The sequence below is a fragment of the Phytophthora sojae genome, assembly GCF_000149755.1.
Source record: "Phytophthora sojae unplaced genomic scaffold PHYSOscaffold_13, whole genome shotgun sequence".
In the NCBI taxonomy this organism is placed as follows: Eukaryota; Oomycota; class Peronosporomycetes; order Peronosporales; family Peronosporaceae; genus Phytophthora; species Phytophthora sojae.
In genome coordinates, this window is record NW_009258127.1 from 134675 (window position 1) to 153827 (window position 19153).

Below are 19153 nucleotides of genomic sequence, written 5' to 3' on the forward strand. Positions count from 1 at the left end.
CCAGCAACAACAGCAACAGCAGCAGCCCAATGGCAACGGCCCGGGCAGCGGCACCATCTTCGCCGGCAGCTGGAAGATCCCGGCCACCATGGGCTTCGCGCTCATCGGCTTCCTGCAGTGGCAGCACCTCAACCACCCGACGGACGAGGAGCGCAAGACGCACCCGGCGGCGGCTCTGCAGCGACTCCCGGGAGCCCACACGGCGTTCGAGGGCACGATGGCCACGGAGCGCCAGCTGCAGTCGCTCAAGCTCTTCCCGTACCGAGCTGCCAGTCGCCTCTGGGGCCAAGTGCACGACAAGGAGCTGTACGGCCTCGGACTCCAAATGTTTTTTGATTTGTGGAGTTCTCATTGATTTGTGGTGTTCTTGTCGCCTGGATGCAGGCCGCTCTGGCTGCGTGAACCCGTGTACAAGGCGTGGACCGCCGTGTTCGACTGCAAGCTGGACGAGATGAAGTATCCACTGCAAGACTACGCCAACCTGGGCGAGTTCTTCTCGCGCCCGCTGAAGGAGGGCATGCGTCCATTCGTCACGCTCCCGGGCCACCTGGCCAGCCCGGTGGATGGCACCGTGACGTCCATTGGCGTCGTGAACGACTCGAGTGACGTGCCGACGCTGGAGCAGATCAAGGGCGTGCGCTACCGACTGGACGAGTTCCTGGGCGGCCTGCCTTCGTTCTTCACCAAGAAGACGGCAGCTTCCAAGGGAAAGAAGATGTTCCACTGCGTATTGTACCTCGCGCCTGGAGACTACCATCGCATCCACGCGCCGGTTGACTGGAAGGTCGAGGAGCGCCGTCACTTCCCCGGAAACCTCTTCCCCGTGAACCAGACAGCGGCGCACTTGATCCCGAGCCTGTTTGTGGAGAATGAGCGCGTGGCGCTGCTCGGTGAATGGGAACACGGCTTCTTTTCGCTGACTGCGGTGGGCGCCACCAACGTAGGCTCTATTGTTCTTACGAAGGAGCCTGAGTTCCGCACGAACACGGTAGCTCAGGACCCGCTTGTGGGACGGTGCATTTCTAAGAACTATGGCGGAAAGGTGGACACAACTCACGGGGAGGAAATGGCTCAGTTTAAGGTGCGATATAGTTGTGGTCGGTCGTGTAATGATCTTGTATTCTAATCCGTCTCGTGTGTGAGTGCAGCTTGGCTCTACGGTTGTGCTGGTCTTTGAAGCCCCAGAGTCGTTCCAGTTCACTATCAAGCCGGGTGATAAGGTGGGTTGCTCAGCCTTTATATATTTTCTTCCGGTTCTTCTTTCTGATAGGCGCTGATATGACCCGATTCGTTTGTGAATGCTCTGACAGTTGGTTCTTGGCAAGTCTATCGGCCAAGTCGCGAAGTAATTACGTTACCGGTTGATCAAGTTCGTAGCTGAGGTACTACCAATACACTTCAGGCAGAGCATTTCTAAGCTTATTAGCCACTGCGCATGCGGTCCGGTTCAGGCGCGCAGAGCTTGACCTAAGCTTAGGAACAATACCTGCCACATGCACTCAGCTTCATTGCGATACCAGTTCGCTGCTTTAAAGAACACCCATGCCTAGCTACTAATAGTAGTAGGCGATACGGAGGGATACGCAACCAAGGTAACCTACACATCCAACGAAGGACTCCACTGTTAGGAGGAGGCCTCTAGCCTAGTACTCCGTATGGCATGCGCATTTATACTACAACATGTAGTACGCGCATTCAACCACAACGAATGCAACAAATACCGATGAGCAACGAACGAACGAATGCTGCTGGTTCACGACACTTGTATTGTATTTACTGCTACAGTATGACGACGAAACAAAGACTACACTCATAAACAGTTATACCCTGTACAGACAGACAGACAGACAGACAGACGCCTTGCGAGGCTCCGTCGGATCGGGTCGGGTAGATGTGTGGTGCGCTCATACAAGCGACGGTGAGGGTGTGCTACTGTACCACACGCACGCGTTTGGATGGCTCTCACACGTCGATCTGCCGATTGACACGGACTTGGTTGGTGCATTTATTGCTCCTCCGCCGAGCGGAGCTTGCGCGCGGTCGCGGTCGCAGACGCGCTTGCCGTTGCGCCGCCGCCGTTGCTCGGGTAGGCTGGCGCAGGAGCGACTCCATTGTAGCCGTAGCCGTTGTAGCCGTAGCCATTGTAGCCGTAGCCGTAGCCGTTGTAGTCGTAGCCGGGGCCGTAGACGCCGACGCCAGGACCATAGACACCAGGACCGTAGACGCCCAGACCACCCACGCCGACGCCTGCAAAACCGGGGACGCCAACGCCAACGAACGAGCCGCCGACCAGCGTCTGGGCCACCTGTGCCTCTGCGTTGACCCCGCTTGAGAGGGCCACGGCGGCGATGCACATGAAGAAGGTCTTGGCGCTGCTGAACATGGTGGTTGGGGGTGGTGGGGGTGTTGTACTGGAGGTGGGAAGTTGGCTTGGACGAGTGAATTGGAGAATGAGCGAGCAGGTCGAGTTGGGTGGTCTCCATCGACACACAGCGCTGTTTCACACGCTCGTTTTTGTTTGTTTTGAGCCCGTGTCATATGCCCTGCCAAATGTAAAAGACCGCCTCAATGGCTACACTAGCGAAGAAACGCCTGTGGGTCAAGATGTAGTCCAAACTGACCAGCAGAGGTGCTGCAACACGAACGTCTCGTTTGTGCAGAGCGCGGCATAATTCCGTACCGTATCATCGAGAATGACTCTGTTGACCATCCTGCCATCGTAGAGCTCGCTCGCGCTGTTCACCACGGCGGCATGTGTTGACGGGGTGTCGGGGATTCGTGTGGCGGATCGGTCGATGATCATCGTCTTGTCCGTCCATCTGATCTGATCTGATTGGCTCCTCTATGTGAAGTTAACTTCAACTTGATACATACAAATTTCAGTACAAATGGGGGCCCACCGAAAGGAGGCACCACTTAGTAGCAGCAGCCATTGACGCGAACGAACGCGCGCTTAGCGGACTCTGTCGGCTATAGTATGAGAAGAACACGCTATCAATGTAATATCCCACTTACTCCCATGAAGGGCAACAGCGTAGACGGATGCTGACTCCGAATCGCGAACGCATTTATACTGTACGAGATTGGGCTCAACGAAAGCAACCAATACTCATAAGCAACGAATGCTGCTGGTTCACGACACTTGTATTGTATTTACTGCTACAGTATGACGACGAAACAAAGACTACACTCATAAACAGTTATACCCTGTACAGACAGACAGACAGACAGACAGACAGACAGACAGACAGACAGACAGACAGACAGACAGACAGACAGACAGACAGACAGACAGACAGACAGACAGACAGACAGACGCCTTGCGAGGCTCCGTCGGATCGGGTCGGGTAGATGTGTGGTGCGCTCATACAAGCGACGGTGAGGGTGTGCTACTGTACCACACGCACGCGTTTGGATGGCTCTCACACGTCGATCTGCCGATTGACACGGACTTGGTTGGTGCATTTATTGCTCCTCCGCCGAGCGGAGCTTGCGCGCGGTCGCGGTCGCAGACGCGCTTGCCGTTGCGCCGCCGCCGTTGCTCGGGTAGGCTGGCGCAGGAGCGACTCCATTGTAGCCGTAGCCGTTGTAGCCGTAGCCATTGTAGCCGTAGCCGTAGCCGTTGTAGTCGTAGCCGGGGCCGTAGACGCCGACGCCAGGACCATAGACACCAGGACCGTAGACGCCCAGACCACCCACGCCGACGCCTGCAAAACCGGGGACGCCAACGCCAACGAACGAGCCGCCGACCAGCGTCTGGGCCACCTGTGCCTCTGCGTTGACCCCGCTTGAGAGGGCCACGGCGGCGATGCACATGAAGAAGGTCTTGGCGCTGCTGAACATGGTGGTTGGGGGTGGTGGGGGTGTTGTACTGGAGGTGGGAAGTTGGCTTGGACGAGTGAATTGGAGAATGAGCGAGCAGGTCGAGTTGGGTGGCCTCCATCGACACACAGCGCTGTTTCACACGCTCGTTTTTGTTTGTTTTGAGCCCGTGTCATATGCCCTGCCAAATGTGAAAGACCGCCTCAATGGCTACACTAGCGAAGAAACGCCTGTGGGTCAAGATGTAGTCCAAACTGACCAGCAGAGGTGCTGCAACACGAACGTCTCGTTTGTGCAGAGCGCGGCATAATTCCGTACCGTATCATCGAGAATGACTCTGTTGACCATCCTGCCATCGTAGAGCTCGCTCGCGCTGTTCACCACGGCGGCATGTGTTGACGGGGTGTCGGGGATTCGTGTGGCGGATCGGTCGATGATCATCGTCTTGTCCGTCCATCTGATCTGATCTGATTGGCTCCTCTATGTGAAGTTAACTTCAACTTGATACATACAAATTTCAGTACAAATGGGGGCCCACCGAAAGGAGGCACCACTTAGTAGCAGCAGCCATTGACGCGAACGAACGCGCGCTTAGCGGACTCTGTCGGCTATAGTATGAGAAGAACACGCTATCAATGTAATATCCCACTTACTCCCATGAAGGGCAACAGCGTAGATGGATGCTGACTCCGAATCGCGAACGCATTTATACTGTACGAGATTGGGCTCAACGAAAGCAACCAATACTCATAAGCAACGAATGCTGCTGGTTCACGACACTTGTATTGTATTTACTGCTACAGTATGACGACGAAACAAAGACTACACTCATAAACAGTTATACCCTGTACAGACAGACAGACAGACAGACAGACAGACAGACAGACAGACAGACAGACAGACAGACAGACAGACAGACAGACAGACGCCTTGCGAGGCTCCGTCGGATCGGGTCGGGTAGATGTGTGGTGCGCTCATACAAGCGACGGTGAGGGTGTGCTACTGTACCACACGCACGCGTTTGGATGGCTCTCACACGTCGATCTGCCGATTGACACGGACTTGGTTGGTGCATTTATTGCTCCTCCGCCGAGCGGAGCTTGCGCGCGGTCGCGGTCGCAGACGCGCTTGCCGTTGCGCCGCCGCCGTTGCTCGGGTAGGCTGGCGCAGGAGCGACTCCATTGTAGCCGTAGCCGTTGTAGCCGTAGCCATTGTAGCCGTAGCCGTAGCCGTTGTAGTCGTAGCCGGGGCCGTAGACGCCGACGCCAGGACCATAGACACCAGGACCGTAGACGCCCAGACCACCCACGCCGACGCCTGCAAAACCGGGGACGCCAACGCCAACGAACGAGCCGCCGACCAGCGTCTGGGCCACCTGTGCCTCTGCGTTGACCCCGCTTGAGAGGGCCACGGCGGCGATGCACATGAAGAAGGTCTTGGCGCTGCTGAACATGGTGGTTGGGGGTGGTGGGGGTGTTGTACTGGAGGTGGGAAGTTGGCTTGGACGAGTGAATTGGAGAATGAGCGAGCAGGTCGAGTTGGGTGGTCTCCATCGACACACAGCGCTGTTTCACACGCTCGTTTTTGTTTGTTTTGAGCCCGTGTCATATGCCCTGCCAAATGTGAAAGACCGCCTCAATGGCTACACTAGCGAAGAAACGCCTGTGGGTCAAGATGTAGTCCAAACTGACCAGCAGAGGTGCTGCAACACGAACGTCTCGTTTGTGCAGAGCGCGGCATAATTCCGTACCGTATCATCGAGAATGACTCTGTTGACCATCCTGCCATCGTAGAGCTCGCTCGCGCTGTTCACCACGGCGGCATGTGTTGACGGGGTGTCGGGGATTCGTGTGGCGGATCGGTCGATGATCATCGTCTTGTCCGTCCATCTGATCTGATCTGATTGGCTCCTCTATGTGAAGTTAACTTCAACTTGATACATACAAATTTCAGTACAAATGGGGGCCCACCGAAAGGAGGCACCACTTAGTAGCAGCAGCCATTGACGCGAACGAACGCGCGCTTAGCGGACTCTGTCGGCTATAGTATGAGAAGAACACGCTATCAATGTAATATCCCACTTACTCCCATGAAGGGCAACAGCGTAGACGGATGCTGACTCCGAATCGCGAACGCATTTATACTGTACGAGATTGGGCTCAACGAAAGCAACCAATACTCATAAGCAACGAATGCTGCTGGTTCACGACACTTGTATTGTATTTACTGCTACAGTATGACGACGAAACAAAGACTACACTCATAAACAGTTATACCCTGTACAGACAGACAGACAGACAGACAGACAGACAGACAGACAGACAGACAGACAGACAGACAGACAGACAGACAGACAGACAGACAGACAGACAGACAGACAGACAGACAGACAGACAGACAGACAGACAGACAGACAGACAGACAGACAGACAGACAGACAGACAGACAGACAGACAGACAGACAGACAGACAGACAGACAGACAGACAGACAGACAGACAGACAGACAGACAGACAGACAGACAGACAGACAGACGCCTTGCGAGGCTCCGTCGGATCGGGTCGGGTAGATGTGTGGTGCGCTTATACAAGCGACGGTGAGGGTGTGCTACTGTACCACGCGCACGCGTTTGGATGGCTCTCACACGTCGATCTGCCGATTGACACGGACTTGGTTGGTGCATTTATTGCTCCTCCGCCGAGCGGAGCTTGCGCGCGGTCGCGGTCGCAGACGCGCTTGCCGTTGCGCCGCCGCCGTTGCTCGGGTAGGCTGGCGCAGGAGCGACTCCATTGTAGCCGTAGCCGTTGTAGCCGTAGCCATTGTAGCCGTAGCCGTAGCCGTTGTAGTCGTAGCCGGGGCCGTAGACGCCGACGCCAGGACCATAGACACCAGGACCGTAGACGCCCAGACCACCCACGCCGACGCCTGCAAAACCGGGGACGCCAACGCCAACGAACGAGCCGCCGACCAGCGTCTGGGCCACCTGTGCCTCTGCGTTGACCCCGCTTGAGAGGGCCACGGCGGCGATGCACATGAAGAAGGTCTTGGCGCTGCTGAACATGGTGGTTGGGGGTGGTGGGGGTGTTGTACTGGAGGTGGGAAGTTGGCTTGGACGAGTGAATTGGAGAATGAGCGAGCAGGTCGAGTTGGGTGGCCTCCATCGACACACAGCGCTGTTTCACACGCTCGTTTTTGTTTGTTTTGAGCCCGTGTCATATGCCCTGCCAAATGTGAAAGACCGCCTCAATGGCTACACTAGCGAAGAAACGCCTGTGGGTCAAGATGTAGTCCAAACTGACCAGCAGAGGTGCTGCAACACGAACGTCTCGTTTGTGCAGAGCGCGGCATAATTCCGTACCGTATCATCGAGAATGACTCTGTTGACCATCCTGCCATCGTAGAGCTCGCTCGCGCTGTTCACCACGGCGGCATGTGTTGACGGGGTGTCGGGGATTCGTGTGGCGGATCGGTCGATGATCATCGTCTTGTCCGTCCATCTGATCTGATCTGATTGGCTCCTCTATGTGAAGTTAACTTCAACTTGATACATACAAATTTCAGTACAAATGGGGGCCCACCGAAAGGAGGCACCACTTAGGCCCGTTCTTACCTGGCCGCATGCCGCCGCACCGCATTCCACAGTTTTCTACAATGCGGCCACATGCGGCCGCATCGGTTGAGAACGCTTGTGCGGCTGCATTGCGCGCCCTACCCGCATGAACTTCCAGATGACATCGGCCAATTTGAACTCAAAACATACCAAAAGCAGCAACGCGAAGTATAATGAGTTTTGCCCACGAAGACTCGTATTTCTTGGTGCTAGCTCATACACCAACTGAAAACAATATATGAGCAATTACTTGTACGCCTGTAGTGGATTAATGCTAAATAGGTATCCGACGCACCAGTAGATTAAAACCAAACAGCAAGAATGCAAGGCAACTCACAAAACCTGTAACGAAAACGGAAACTCGTTAAACATTTCTAAAGCGGCCATTGATTTTGAAGCTACACGCGCTCTACGCTAAAGGAATCTTTTTTGCTTTGTGCAGCAAAAGATTACGCTTATATTTCTTCATTATACTGGTGGGGTTAACTTACAAGTAGCTTCTGTAGCATAAGTTGACGATCCACTCATTGAGTAGCTCCACCATATCGCTGTAGGTAGACGGTTTTTCTTCACACTGCTGGTTGACCAGCGTAGTAGATCTTTTTGTATCGCTTTCCTTATTGTTGGCTGCGCCAGGTTTTTGCTGAAGATGTTTGCAATAAGCAGAAACCCAACAAGTTTTTCGACATACTCACATTTTATTTTAGAGCTAAGCCTCTGTTGACTCAAATAGAAAGCTCTAGTGATGCCACCTAACCGTGCATTTCGCCTCAGCACGCCTTCGCCGATATCGTGCGGGCATGGAGGTATACGTTAGCTTGCTTGAAAGGCCAAACATCATGGTTGGCTGTGGATATGGGCTGTTTGTCGTCATAAATCAAGTAAAGTTAGCAAGGTCTCGAATGCATAACAACAATCATCTCCATAGGCACTGCAGCCGAATTGTTTGGCCCCTATATATGGTATGCACGTGCTGGTAACTGTCGGCAGCAGTCGCAGCTATTAGTTTTTATCTCACGGTACACGATAACATTTAACTCTTACGCACACGACTCCGTCAACCGATGCATGTTATGACTACATGTATATTGGCTGATACATAACTTCCACTCGTAGGACATGATACGCTAGTGCATGTTGATCTACGCCTGCCAAAGAGCAGGTAGACGTAGTACACGCTTCCCGGCGGTGGGGGTTCTAGATCTAAAGGTAGTTTCGACTACCTGCAACATGCATCTACTTCGAAATAGATGTAGCGTTACGCGTTCTGTACGATGCACTCAATAATAACACGAAATCGTATACATGTAGGCCGGATAGAGTAGCGGGCCCCCTTTGTGTTGGCGTCCGCTAGCACCAGCGGCCCGAACACCTCGAGTAGGTGCTAAAATACAAGGTTGCTTTCTTTGGCAGTCAAGGAGTCAAAATGACGCCTTGTCCGTGGCTCGGCTGTTGTCTGATACTGTACCAGCAGGTGAGTCAATAAGAGCGCTCTGATTGGTGCAACCCCTACTCACTCTCGTGCGGCGACTTCGCCAACCTACCCCACTCACCAATCACAAGTCCTTATTTCGGGTCATGCGGCCGCATGCAGTGAGGAATTCCGGCTGAGAACGAGCCTTATTGACGCGGCCTCGGTGGGCTAATCTATAACCGATGAGGAGAACACGCTACCGGTTACCTCCGGATTGGATCGTATATGGAGCCGATCTGAGATTTGAACAGATCTCCCGAATGATGTGCTGGGGGCCGCATAAAGAAAACTACAATTGGCGCTCCCACTTCCGACACAGTGGTCCACCTTTAATTGTCAGAGTGCTAAATTCAATAAAAGTCAATACAGTTTGGTAGGTAGAAGACCAGTCACCACATAGCTCATGGAGCGGGGCCGAAGGTGCTGCAGTGTGCAGTGCAGAACTACGTGCCCACGCGCTTCCAGGACGCGCCAGGCCGCACCATGGCGAAGAGGGAGGTGCGCTTCAAAAACATGCCCATCACAGCCGACGTGGTGGAGTAAGAGAGTAACGAGAGTAAGACCGAGCTACTGACAATCTAGAAAACGGTCAGGAGTCTGGCCGCTAGCTTTTACTCCCGTGGCGCTGGCGCCGGTGTTGCGCAAGCCCGGCGGGGCGAGATAACATACAACAGCGTACCGCTGGCCGGCATCAGGCGCCGTCTACCGCAGTTCCTGCCGCGAACTACATAGCGTAAGTGACGCGGCCAAACCCGGCTGGCGCCCCGTCATTATTGGAGCCCATGCGCCCTATACCAATTTATAATTCTATATAAATTAAATTTAAAAAATAATCAGGAGATCACGGCGTCGGAAGTGAGAGCGCCAATTGTAACTCCGAGTGTTCCGTTCGCTGGAATGCTCACTGCCGTAACATATGTTTGTTTTATACAAAAACCAAGATAAGGCACCTGTTCCAAACTCAGATCAGTTCCGTATACGAACCAAAATACAATCTACCACGCTACCAAGCTAACACCCACCCACTCCAAATCGGCAGCTCGGCAATGGCAGGATGATCAACAGAATCATTCTCAATGATACGGTACGACATTATGCCGCGCTCTGCACAAACGAGACGTTCGTGTTGCAGCACCTCTGCTGGTCTGTTTGCAAGACAAATTCTAATCGTACGTGCCATCAAATCTTGCATTCGACTTGGACAGAGGTAAAAAATAAACAGCGAAAAGAAAAATAATGGAGGGGTTCAACAGCACTCGCAATTTATTACACAAGACGAAACTCAATAACAAATAGTGACATGGAACGCGTCTCAGGAGGCTTGGAGAGCAGAAGGGCTGGAACTCACTCATTCCACCGAGCGAAGCTTGCGATTCGCAGTCGCAGTCGCACTCACCGAAGCGCCGCCACTGGTCTTCGACGTGGTCGCAGTAGCGGTTCCGCCGTTGCTCGTCGACGTGACCGTCTTGGTAACCGTGGCACCGTTGCCGCCGGCACCAGCATCGGCGTTGGCATTTGCATTGGCATTTGCGCTGACTGTGGCAGGTGCTCCAGCGTTTGCATTAGCATTGGCGTTCGAAACCGCGTTGGCTGGAGACCCGGCGTTGGCATTGGAGACCGCGTTAGAAGGTGCTCCGGCGTTAGCGTTGGACACGGTGTTGGCGGGAGATCCGGCGTTAGCGTTGGGCACGGCGTTTGCAGGTGGCGCGGCGTTAGCGTTGGCGTTGGCACCAGCATTGGCGTTGGAGATGGCATTCGCAGGTGCGCCACCGACTGCGGGACCAACGACAGCGGGGCCACCGCCTACAACGGGCCCTCCAACAACGGGACCACCAACGCCCACACTGGGAAGGCCAACGCCCACACTGGGGAGGCCGACGCTGACGCCTGGGGAGACGACGCCAGGGCCATACACGCCAGGGCCCACTCCGACGCCGACGCCTCCCAAGCCTACACCGACGCCTCCCACGCCGACACCTCCATGCAGACCATGAAGACCATGAAGACCATGAAGGCCGAGCATACCGAAGGTCTCGGCCACCTGCTTCTCAGCGTTCACCCCGCTGGAGAGAGTCATGCCGGCGATGCACATGGCGAAGATCTTGGGGCTGCTTAGCATGATAGTATCGTTGGTATATCGGGTCGAGGTTGGATAGGGCTGTAAACGGGGGAATTCGTCTTGAGTGGTGGAGTCGCTTCTGGGCGAATTGGAGAATGGGACGTGGTTACCGGAGCGCGATGATCGAGCCGTCAACACCTCGCAGCGCAACACTAGTTGACGAGAAGGTGCGTAGAAGTGATCGCCATGAAGAGCTTCCTTCCAAACACAGAGCGCGAACGTGATACGGTGCCTTCATCGTCGACCATGTTGACCAGCCTGCCAGCACAAAGTTCGCCCTGTTCATCAGGACAGTACGTGCTTAACGTGTGTTGAGCATTCGTGTGGATCGATGATCTTCAATAGACGCATCTGTCGGTCCATGTGATATGTTGGCTCCTCTATGTCAAGTCAACTTCAACGTAAGCCATACAAAGTTCAGTACAAATGACATTGTCCTCCGAAATGAAGGGTGTACAGTAAATGTAGCCCGTCAATGCCCTTCCAGCATGCAGCAGCGCCTGCTTTGCCTCGTCAATCCGTTCGTGTACGGGGATTTTTTTTGGTGGCTACATCACCAAGACGGTGTCTCGATTTTGAGCGAGTTAGGAGGCACCGTATCAATTGTCCAACCTATAAAACGACTGACACAGGGTCGATAGTCCTTGCCACAGCACCTCCGTGCGTTACATATTGGAGCCCGCCTAGCTGTAGCTGCGACGCTGCCGATCTAGCAATATCGTATGAGGGTCCGCATCTTATTATAACAGCCGACCGACTGTGTTTTTTTTCGCCGGTGTACCAGCTCAAACAGTCCTTCACATTTGACAGTCATATGACGCCGACTCAAAATATTATGTAAAATAAACACAGTTCTGTCTATCGACGCCGTCGAAATGACATCGACGGCGGCATGTACTCGAACCCGACCTGCTCTTTCATTCTCCAATTCACTTACTCAAGCCAGCAACTCATCGACAGTACATCAGCAGCAACAACGCTTCCAACCATGCTCAGCAGTGCCAAGATCTTCGTCATGTCCGTCGCCGTCGCGGTCGTTTCTAGCGGAGTAAACGCTGAGATGCAGGCGACTCAACTGGTGGTCGGCGGTCCGGGCTACGTCGGCGTTGGCGTCCCTGGTGTTGTAGGTGTCAGCGGCCTAGGCGTCTACGGCACTGGCTACGGCTACGGTCCTGGCGTCTATGGCGGGGTCTACGGCCCCGGCTACGGCTACAATGGAGTCGCTCCGGGCGGTGCCACGGCAAGCGCCACAGCGAATGCGAACGCGTACCGCAAGCTTCGCTCCGAGGAGCAATAAGTCGACCAAGCCCGTCTCGAGCTGGTGCTCTTCGTTTGAGAGGCATCCATCCGAACGCGTGGGTGAGGTAGCACACCTCGGTCTTGCTTGTGTGAGCGCCTACGCCACGCGGCAGTACCCCCACAGAGCTCAAGGTACCTCGAGGCGGCTGTGCAGGGTATTAGTGTTATTGAGTTTAGTATTTGTTTGCGTCAAAAAACAATCAAACTATTGTCGGTTAGTATGCGTTTAGCAGTATTCTTTTGTTGTCTGTTCATAGTCGCATTATCAATGCTCTTCCGATACGGGGTATGACTCGCGTTTCGTATGCGAGGCTTTAGCAGCACGCAACATGGGAAGTAGATAGACGTTAACAAATTCAAAATTCAGTACGGATAATGGTTTTGCTCGTTAAAGAGTTTATGTATCTGATTGGTAGAAAGGTAAGCCAATAGGAGGTCAGTGTAGGTACGACTCACCGTAGGTATAGTGAAACCAAGTTAAAATAGATATACAGACGTAGGGCGGCTGTGGAGGCTTCGCGATGCTTCTATTCTCCTGAACTAGGGGTGGGTAATCGACCCAACCGGATTGATCGAGATGTACTTTCTGACCGATCGGATTAGCCAGTGCCGATTCTCGAATCATTTCGATTAGATCCGATTGATCGGTCGATCCAATCCGACTACCAAGATATAAAATACAGCAGTAATACCTCCCGAAAATGCTTCTCTAGATATCGCATTCACTACATGAATAATTTTTAAACGACCCCTGAAATGACCAATAGCATGTTTCCAGTCTAATCTCTTATACATTTTATCATGTCCGAAACTATAAAATACCACAGACTTCCGTACAACTGACGCTTCACAGCAAAACGTCATGTGTGGCTTTAGTCTGCTCACGATAGTGCTGGTGTTATCTATAACAGTGTCTTGAAGTGAGCTAGATTCGCGCTGAAATCGGCCTGAGACTTAATCGCATGCGGACCTGAGACAACATCGGTATCATTGGCACAGTTCTCGTAGTTCTACTTGTTGTCCACCAACTCGACCACCACATTTAATCCGCTCAGCGACAGCCGAATCTGCGACTTGGCGGTGCGCGGCGCCAACACCACCTCGACCGCCTTCCACCAGTTCACGTTACGAGACTGAAACTCGGTAGGCGCCTCCCACGCATTGCCGCCGCTGCTGCTGTTGCTACTGCTACTGCTACTGCTGGGCACGCACTACAGCTGCGCGAAATCGTTCCAGCGCGTGACCGGGTGCTCACGCACTTTACGTTCAGCACAACGAACGCGCCACCCGTACCTTTTAGCCCCGGTACGGAATCCCAGTGCACCTCATTACTGGGCGGTAATTCCTCGCGGATTCGCAGTAAAGCAATTGGTCCAATCAGGTGTGCACACGTTGGGCGTCTGCTTGAAGTTGTCGATCGAATCGGCCGATTCAATCGGATCAGACCAGCTTAGGCCTGCCGGGCCTTGCGAACTTCGCAATGCGAAGTAGTGCATGCGCAGCAATCTTCCTCGCAGTTTCGCCTTTGCCATTTCGCACTAACGCACCTCTCCGCATACCTTCATTCCATGGAGCCCCAAGACAATTCAAGTGCAAGTTCATCCTCCAGTGAACCAAGGCGAGCTCCTGGTAATCGACGCTCCGACATCTGGACCTTCATTCGCGATAACAACGATGGGACCTTCACCTGTCTGTTGTGTTCCACCGACTCAGCTCCGGTCTGGAACACGGTGGCTCATACTACGTTTCGGCGACACCTGAAGCGGCAGCACGGAGAAGAGTACGGAGGCGACAAAGATGCGTCTCCGGCGGACACGAGAGGCGCCCGCCAGACGGACTTGCTCGCGTTTGGGTTCGAGCAATACGTGCGGCAGCGCACGTTCGACAAGGCGGCCGCTGACAAGCAGCTGGTGGCCTTGATCGTAGCGAACGCGCTTTCCCTGAGTCTGGTGGAGAAAAAGGAATTTCGTTCCTTCTGCAGAACACTTCACCCTGACTACGTGCCTCCGACAAGGAAGACGGTTCGAAAGAAGATCATGGCGCGCTGGAGGTGCGAAAAGGAGCTGTCGCGGCATAGCATTCTTCAAGATGTTAAAAACGACCGGGTACCCGCCACGACGGATTTATGGACATCAGCGGCAAAACAAGGCTACATGGTTGTGACCATGCATTGGATCAACGATGAGTGGGTCATTAAGTCGGTTATGATCGGGTTTACGCGCGTGGAGTATCCCCATTCTGGTCCCCGCATCGCACAGCATCTGATCGATACCATTCGAGCGATGAGCGGATCTCTTTTTGCAAAACTATGGGCGATCACTTTGGATAACGCCGTCAACTACGGAACAATGATTGATGAGATCAACGAAACACTGCAGGAGGAGATTGTGGGCTACGACCAGCTTGCAGGGACGGCTTCGGGTGCCACCTCGACTGCAGAGCCTACGGAAGCTGCCGCATCCCAAGCCAAGGTCGTTCATGTGCGATGACTGGCCCACGTTTTTCAACTTGCTGTCAAGGAAGGGCTTAAACGATGCCCAATCATGGATGACAGTGTTGCTGTCATCCGTGACATACTGAAAAAAAAACTGTCGGAGTTACCGTCGTTACTTGAGGCGCTGACTGATGTCTGCGCGGCACTCAATGTGACCTTTATATCGCCGGAGCTCGACGTTGTGACGTGGTGGAACAGCACCTTAACGATGCTTTCTTCAGCTCGTTCGCTGAAGCTAGCGATTGGTGAGTTACAGCGACGGATTCGGGGCCGTCATGAAGGCTTCAAATGCCTTTCAATAAGCTCTGGCGATCGTCTCGCTGCTCCCATCCCGGACACGACTTGAGCCTATCTTAATGAGCTCATAGCTTTCCTGAGACCGATCAAGGGCGCGACTACATTCATGTCTGGCAAGAACTACCCAACCTTTGGTGTAGCGTTGGTTGTCTTCCATCTCGTCTTGAAGCATGTGGGGAAGACGGCGGAGACTGCTCTCTCGTGGTACACCAAGTATTTTGGCGTTCAAGAAGAAGCTTGACGAGTATATCCCGCTCGTCAAAACCGATGATGCTCAAATTGCTGCCGTTCTCGACCCTCGTGCGAAGTCGTTCCTCGGCAAGATTGACGTCAATGTCGAGCAAGTGAAAAAACTAGTCGAAGCGGAGTATGAACGCGTGTATCGGGTCCCACATGAGCAAAATGAACTGCGTAGAAAACAATCGGAGAAAACCCAGCAGCAGAAAGAAGAAGCTGATGACGAGGACGCGCTGTACAGCCTTATTGATGAGCACATCGGTGAGTCATTTTCAACTGAGTTGTCTCGCTGGCTTGACCACAAGGATAAGTCCATGAACCTGAAGACAGGCAGTCGAGCTGTGTGCAACTGGACGAAGCACGAAGCTGCATCATTTCCTCGAATTCAGATGATGGCGCGCGATTACTTGGTTGTGATGGCTACTTCGGTGCCTAGCGAGGAAGCATTCTCTGCATCTGGAACGACGATTACGCCTCGACGAGCTCGACTTGCTGACGATGCTGTTACAGCGATCATGGAGATGCAGCATTCTCTTGCCTTCAACCTTACCTCGGGTGATGTCCATACTGAACCAGTAGACATTAATTGGACTGAGAGCTAGTGTGTTGGTGATCGCAGTGGCTTTAAGTCTGTAAGAGTCGCAATCGTTCATAATGCTATCGATCCAATTCGCCTTTGATGAGCTCTTTACATTTATGACGAGTACATAGCGCTTCTGCTGCAACTTGATATGTGGTAAGCTTTTGTAAAGCAACCGCGTTGCACTCTAGGAACACAATACCATTTTTGCGCAGAATCATCTCAAACGAAGTCTGGCTCGCCGCCTTGGACGAGCTCGAAGAGCATGTATCGACATCGCGCGGTATGATGCACTCGCTCACATGGCGCACAGAGACAAGCGGATAATCGTGCCGCTGTGAAGTTACACCGCTCTCAAAGCCTTGGAAAACGAGGCGAAGCGCTGCTCAAACCACCACAACTTCTGTGAGGCGGCCACTCTAACGAAACAAGGAGGAGCTATCTCCAATTGCTCAATCGCAACGAGGTGAAGCGCTGTCCGATGATTTAGCACCTGGACACCCGACGCAACGAGGCGAAGTGCTGCCGCAAGTTGAAGTGATTCGAAGGTGTGTATCTCCAATCGAAACGAGGCGAAGCGCAGCTCCAATTTATCACTCCATGGGGTCTGAATCAGGGATGCGAAGCGCTGCTCGAGAGTCTCCGCAGAGGCGGAGCGTTGCCTGATAATTTTGCGACTGAAGAGGGGCAACGACTAGGGGAAACGAGGCGGAACTGTTCCCGATTGTGTGCGATTTCAAAGTGGCGGGGCCACTGTTGTCAAACATGTCTGCTTATCCAGGCAGGTTAACAATGTTTTCAACGCAGATATCGCTACCGAAATGCGGTTGTCGGACTCAAAGCCTATCTGGCTGTTGTTTCGTGCGAAATGTAGTGACGCAGGAGGGTATGGCGACGCGAAATGCAAATTTTAAGCGACTGCACGTTGGTTGCGTCGCTAGAAATGACAATCTTGCGCATGTCCTACGACTTTATCGATACCGGCGCATTGACGCCGTATTGAATGTCAAGTACGCAGCAGAGCACGACAACTCAATTCTTTCGGTGATGTCGAAGTGATGGTGCCCTCATCGTGTTTCAGGGCGAATATGAGCGGGTCGCCGTCTCAACAAGCTGAAAGTGGAAAATCGCGGAAAACGAGCAGTGGGGCGATTAGGTAGTGGTTCCTCGCTGAGACTGTGAGCTATTTCTTGCGAGCAAAGACAACTAATTTATGGTGGTCATCATTACCTGTAGGATTTCCCAGCAACAGAGAGAACCGGGTAGCTGGTGCTTGGTATTTTGTGGCTTCCAGTTTGTCTGTATCTGCATCAGCTGCATTAGATTTTGAAAATCTTGTATTGTTTTCTGGTTATTGGCGAACTATACGGCTATCTCCTGGTGACTATGTTTGTTTGTGGTGGCGATGCGATAATTTCGAACCGTAAACTCTCGCGTTGGACTTTTGACCACGGAATTTGCAGCTTCAAGCCGGGTTGTGCTCACGAAAATGAGCGTGTATGCTTCGCGATATCAGCGAATTCATGTCTTGTTGACTCGAGTCGGCTGGTTTTAGCGTCGTTAATCAATTAGTGGCAAGGTCTTGCGCTAGACCATCCCGTGAACCTAGTATTCAAAGCACATGCATGTCTCGAGGTTGTCCCGAGTCCACTGAGTCGCAAATTGTTATCGTAGCGTGCTCTGAGAGTACACAAATGCGTTTGCTTGCAACTCGAACGCGCCCAGTGTCTTGAATTATTCTTGATCCCTCCATTTCCAATTTTACCGGCTTCCGCACAATCAGCGCACTCTCCGCAATGTAAAAGCCATCATCTATTTTCCTCTGCAACATACCAAAACTGATGACATTTTTGTCAACTTCCATACGCCTGCGTCATTCGTGCCCAGCACGCCTACGAAAGGCTTAACACAAGAATCCCGAACAACAGGCCAAATCGCTTCTGTGCAGACTTGCGACCACTTTACAAGCTTTTTTTTCTGAAACGAGAACGTAATGATATCCATTGATTGACAAAACTGCACTTTGGAAGCAAAACACTCCTACAGCTCCTCGAGATCCTCCTACACGACCCACCTGTCTCCTCTGCGGACAATGCCAATGGCTGAGGTGTCTTTTCCACTTGCTTGGTTGGCTTCCTGGTACATCTCGCGCAGCTTGAAGGTAATCGGGCGGTCGCACTCGGCGATGATGCCCTTCTCGTAGATGACGTTCTTCTGCAGGTAGTTCTCAACGATAAGAGCCTTGGGCATGCACTTGAGCGCAAGCGCCTGGTTCGTGGAGTCGTGACGTGTGATTGGCACGCGGACGGAGACGTCGGTGCCCCTGGCACGGACCTTGTACAGGGTCGTCTTGGCCGTCGGAGCTGTGGCGGGTAGCGGATCTCGCTCGCGCATTGCTACGCCCACCGAGAATCGACTGTTGCACGAGCTGCGACGCTGGTTCTCACGCTGCATGTTGTAGTTAAGCTTGTCCAGAACCTGCTCGAAGACGGCACGTTAAAGCGTGACGCTTTCACTGGACCAGCAATGACGCAATCCGCAGCGCAAGGCTGGCTCACCAGTAGAGCGCATTCAGTGACACAAAAGCCCGTTAGCTCAGCTATTCACACACACACCACCACATACACAAAGTGGCAACCAACGTACTGTAAGTCTGCCACACGGTCTTCGTGTCGTCAAGCGTCTGGCAGCCGATCGAGTAGAAGCGCGCATCATCTTGCAACCGCCGTTCTCGCACGACAAGTAGTCGATGGAGGACTCGGTCTTGACGTTGACGTTCAAGTGGCAGTACTCGCTGTAGCAATCGTCGGCGTACAGCAACTTCTTGTCGCCGAGTCAGAACTCGCACGAACCTGTGTGGATGAGACCGTGAGAGAAGATGGCATTGGCGTTGGTCGGAATGGGCTGCGGCGTGCCGTACCGGTTGGTGAAGCTGCAGGCCGCGTCGTACAGCGACATGCCGTCCAGCATCGGCTCGGGGTTCTTTGCAGATGTTGGTCGCTTTGGGGCATTTGAACACCTCAACGCCCTTCTGGGTGTAGCCGGCCTCGCAAGTTGCGAGGCCTCGCAACTTGCGAGGCCAGTAAGCGGGAGGCCTCTTCGTTTTTGTTTTGTGATATCGACTATTGATAGCATCACATCTGCGAGGGGCAATATCACCCCAATTTCAACCAATGAGTCCGTGTTTCGTCAGCTATGTCGATGCTTTGTCGACTCGATCC

General features: G+C 53.2%; 9 protein-coding genes across 9 annotated transcripts; 2 read left to right on the forward strand and 7 right to left on the reverse strand.

Moving 5' to 3' along the window:
• Positions 1–394: 394 nt before the first annotated feature.
• On the forward strand, positions 395–1277 carry PHYSODRAFT_529613 (hypothetical protein; the record flags this gene model as incomplete). The annotated part of the gene is made up of 2 exons (XM_009539118.1): positions 395–1081; positions 1149–1277. Coding segments are annotated over 2 exons (816 nt in total), but the record flags the coding sequence as incomplete, so codon positions are not given.
• Positions 1278–2005: 728 nt separating this feature from the next.
• PHYSODRAFT_340868 (hypothetical protein) lies at positions 2006–2383 on the reverse strand (the record flags this gene model as incomplete). Its single annotated transcript, XM_009539119.1, has 1 exon — positions 2006–2383. One exon carries the CDS (start codon positions 2381–2383, stop codon positions 2006–2008), a length of 378 nt encoding a protein of 125 aa, XP_009537414.1.
• A 1082-nt stretch (positions 2384–3465) lies between these two features.
• On the reverse strand, positions 3466–3843 carry PHYSODRAFT_340869 (hypothetical protein; the record flags this gene model as incomplete). Its single annotated transcript, XM_009539120.1, has 1 exon — positions 3466–3843. One exon carries the CDS (start codon positions 3841–3843, stop codon positions 3466–3468), a length of 378 nt encoding a protein of 125 aa, XP_009537415.1.
• A 1054-nt stretch (positions 3844–4897) lies between these two features.
• On the reverse strand, positions 4898–5275 carry PHYSODRAFT_340870 (hypothetical protein; the record flags this gene model as incomplete). Its single annotated transcript, XM_009539121.1, has 1 exon — positions 4898–5275. The coding sequence occupies one exon, from the start codon at positions 5273–5275 to the stop codon at positions 4898–4900; it is 378 nt and encodes a 125-aa protein (XP_009537416.1).
• Positions 5276–6505: 1230 nt separating this feature from the next.
• On the reverse strand, positions 6506–6883 carry PHYSODRAFT_253038 (hypothetical protein; the record flags this gene model as incomplete). The annotated part of the gene is made up of 1 exon (XM_009539122.1): positions 6506–6883. One exon carries the CDS (start codon positions 6881–6883, stop codon positions 6506–6508), a length of 378 nt encoding a protein of 125 aa, XP_009537417.1.
• Positions 6884–10254: 3371 nt separating this feature from the next.
• PHYSODRAFT_340872 (hypothetical protein) lies at positions 10255–11025 on the reverse strand (the record flags this gene model as incomplete). Its single annotated transcript, XM_009539123.1, has 1 exon — positions 10255–11025. The coding sequence occupies one exon, from the start codon at positions 11023–11025 to the stop codon at positions 10255–10257; it is 771 nt and encodes a 256-aa protein (XP_009537418.1).
• Positions 11026–12013: 988 nt separating this feature from the next.
• On the forward strand, positions 12014–12322 carry PHYSODRAFT_340873 (hypothetical protein; the record flags this gene model as incomplete). The annotated part of the gene is made up of 1 exon (XM_009539124.1): positions 12014–12322. One exon carries the CDS (start codon positions 12014–12016, stop codon positions 12320–12322), a length of 309 nt encoding a protein of 102 aa, XP_009537419.1.
• Positions 12323–13334: 1012 nt separating this feature from the next.
• PHYSODRAFT_340874 (hypothetical protein) lies at positions 13335–13856 on the reverse strand (the record flags this gene model as incomplete). The annotated part of the gene is made up of 3 exons (XM_009539125.1): positions 13335–13535; positions 13589–13669; positions 13716–13856. The coding sequence occupies 3 exons, from the start codon at positions 13854–13856 to the stop codon at positions 13335–13337; spliced, it is 423 nt and encodes a 140-aa protein (XP_009537420.1).
• A 4137-nt stretch (positions 13857–17993) lies between these two features.
• On the reverse strand, positions 17994–18902 carry PHYSODRAFT_340877 (hypothetical protein; the record flags this gene model as incomplete). The annotated part of the gene is made up of 4 exons (XM_009539126.1): positions 17994–18410; positions 18491–18531; positions 18579–18695; positions 18785–18902. The coding sequence occupies 4 exons, from the start codon at positions 18900–18902 to the stop codon at positions 17994–17996; spliced, it is 693 nt and encodes a 230-aa protein (XP_009537421.1).
• Positions 18903–19153: the final 251 nt, after the last annotated feature.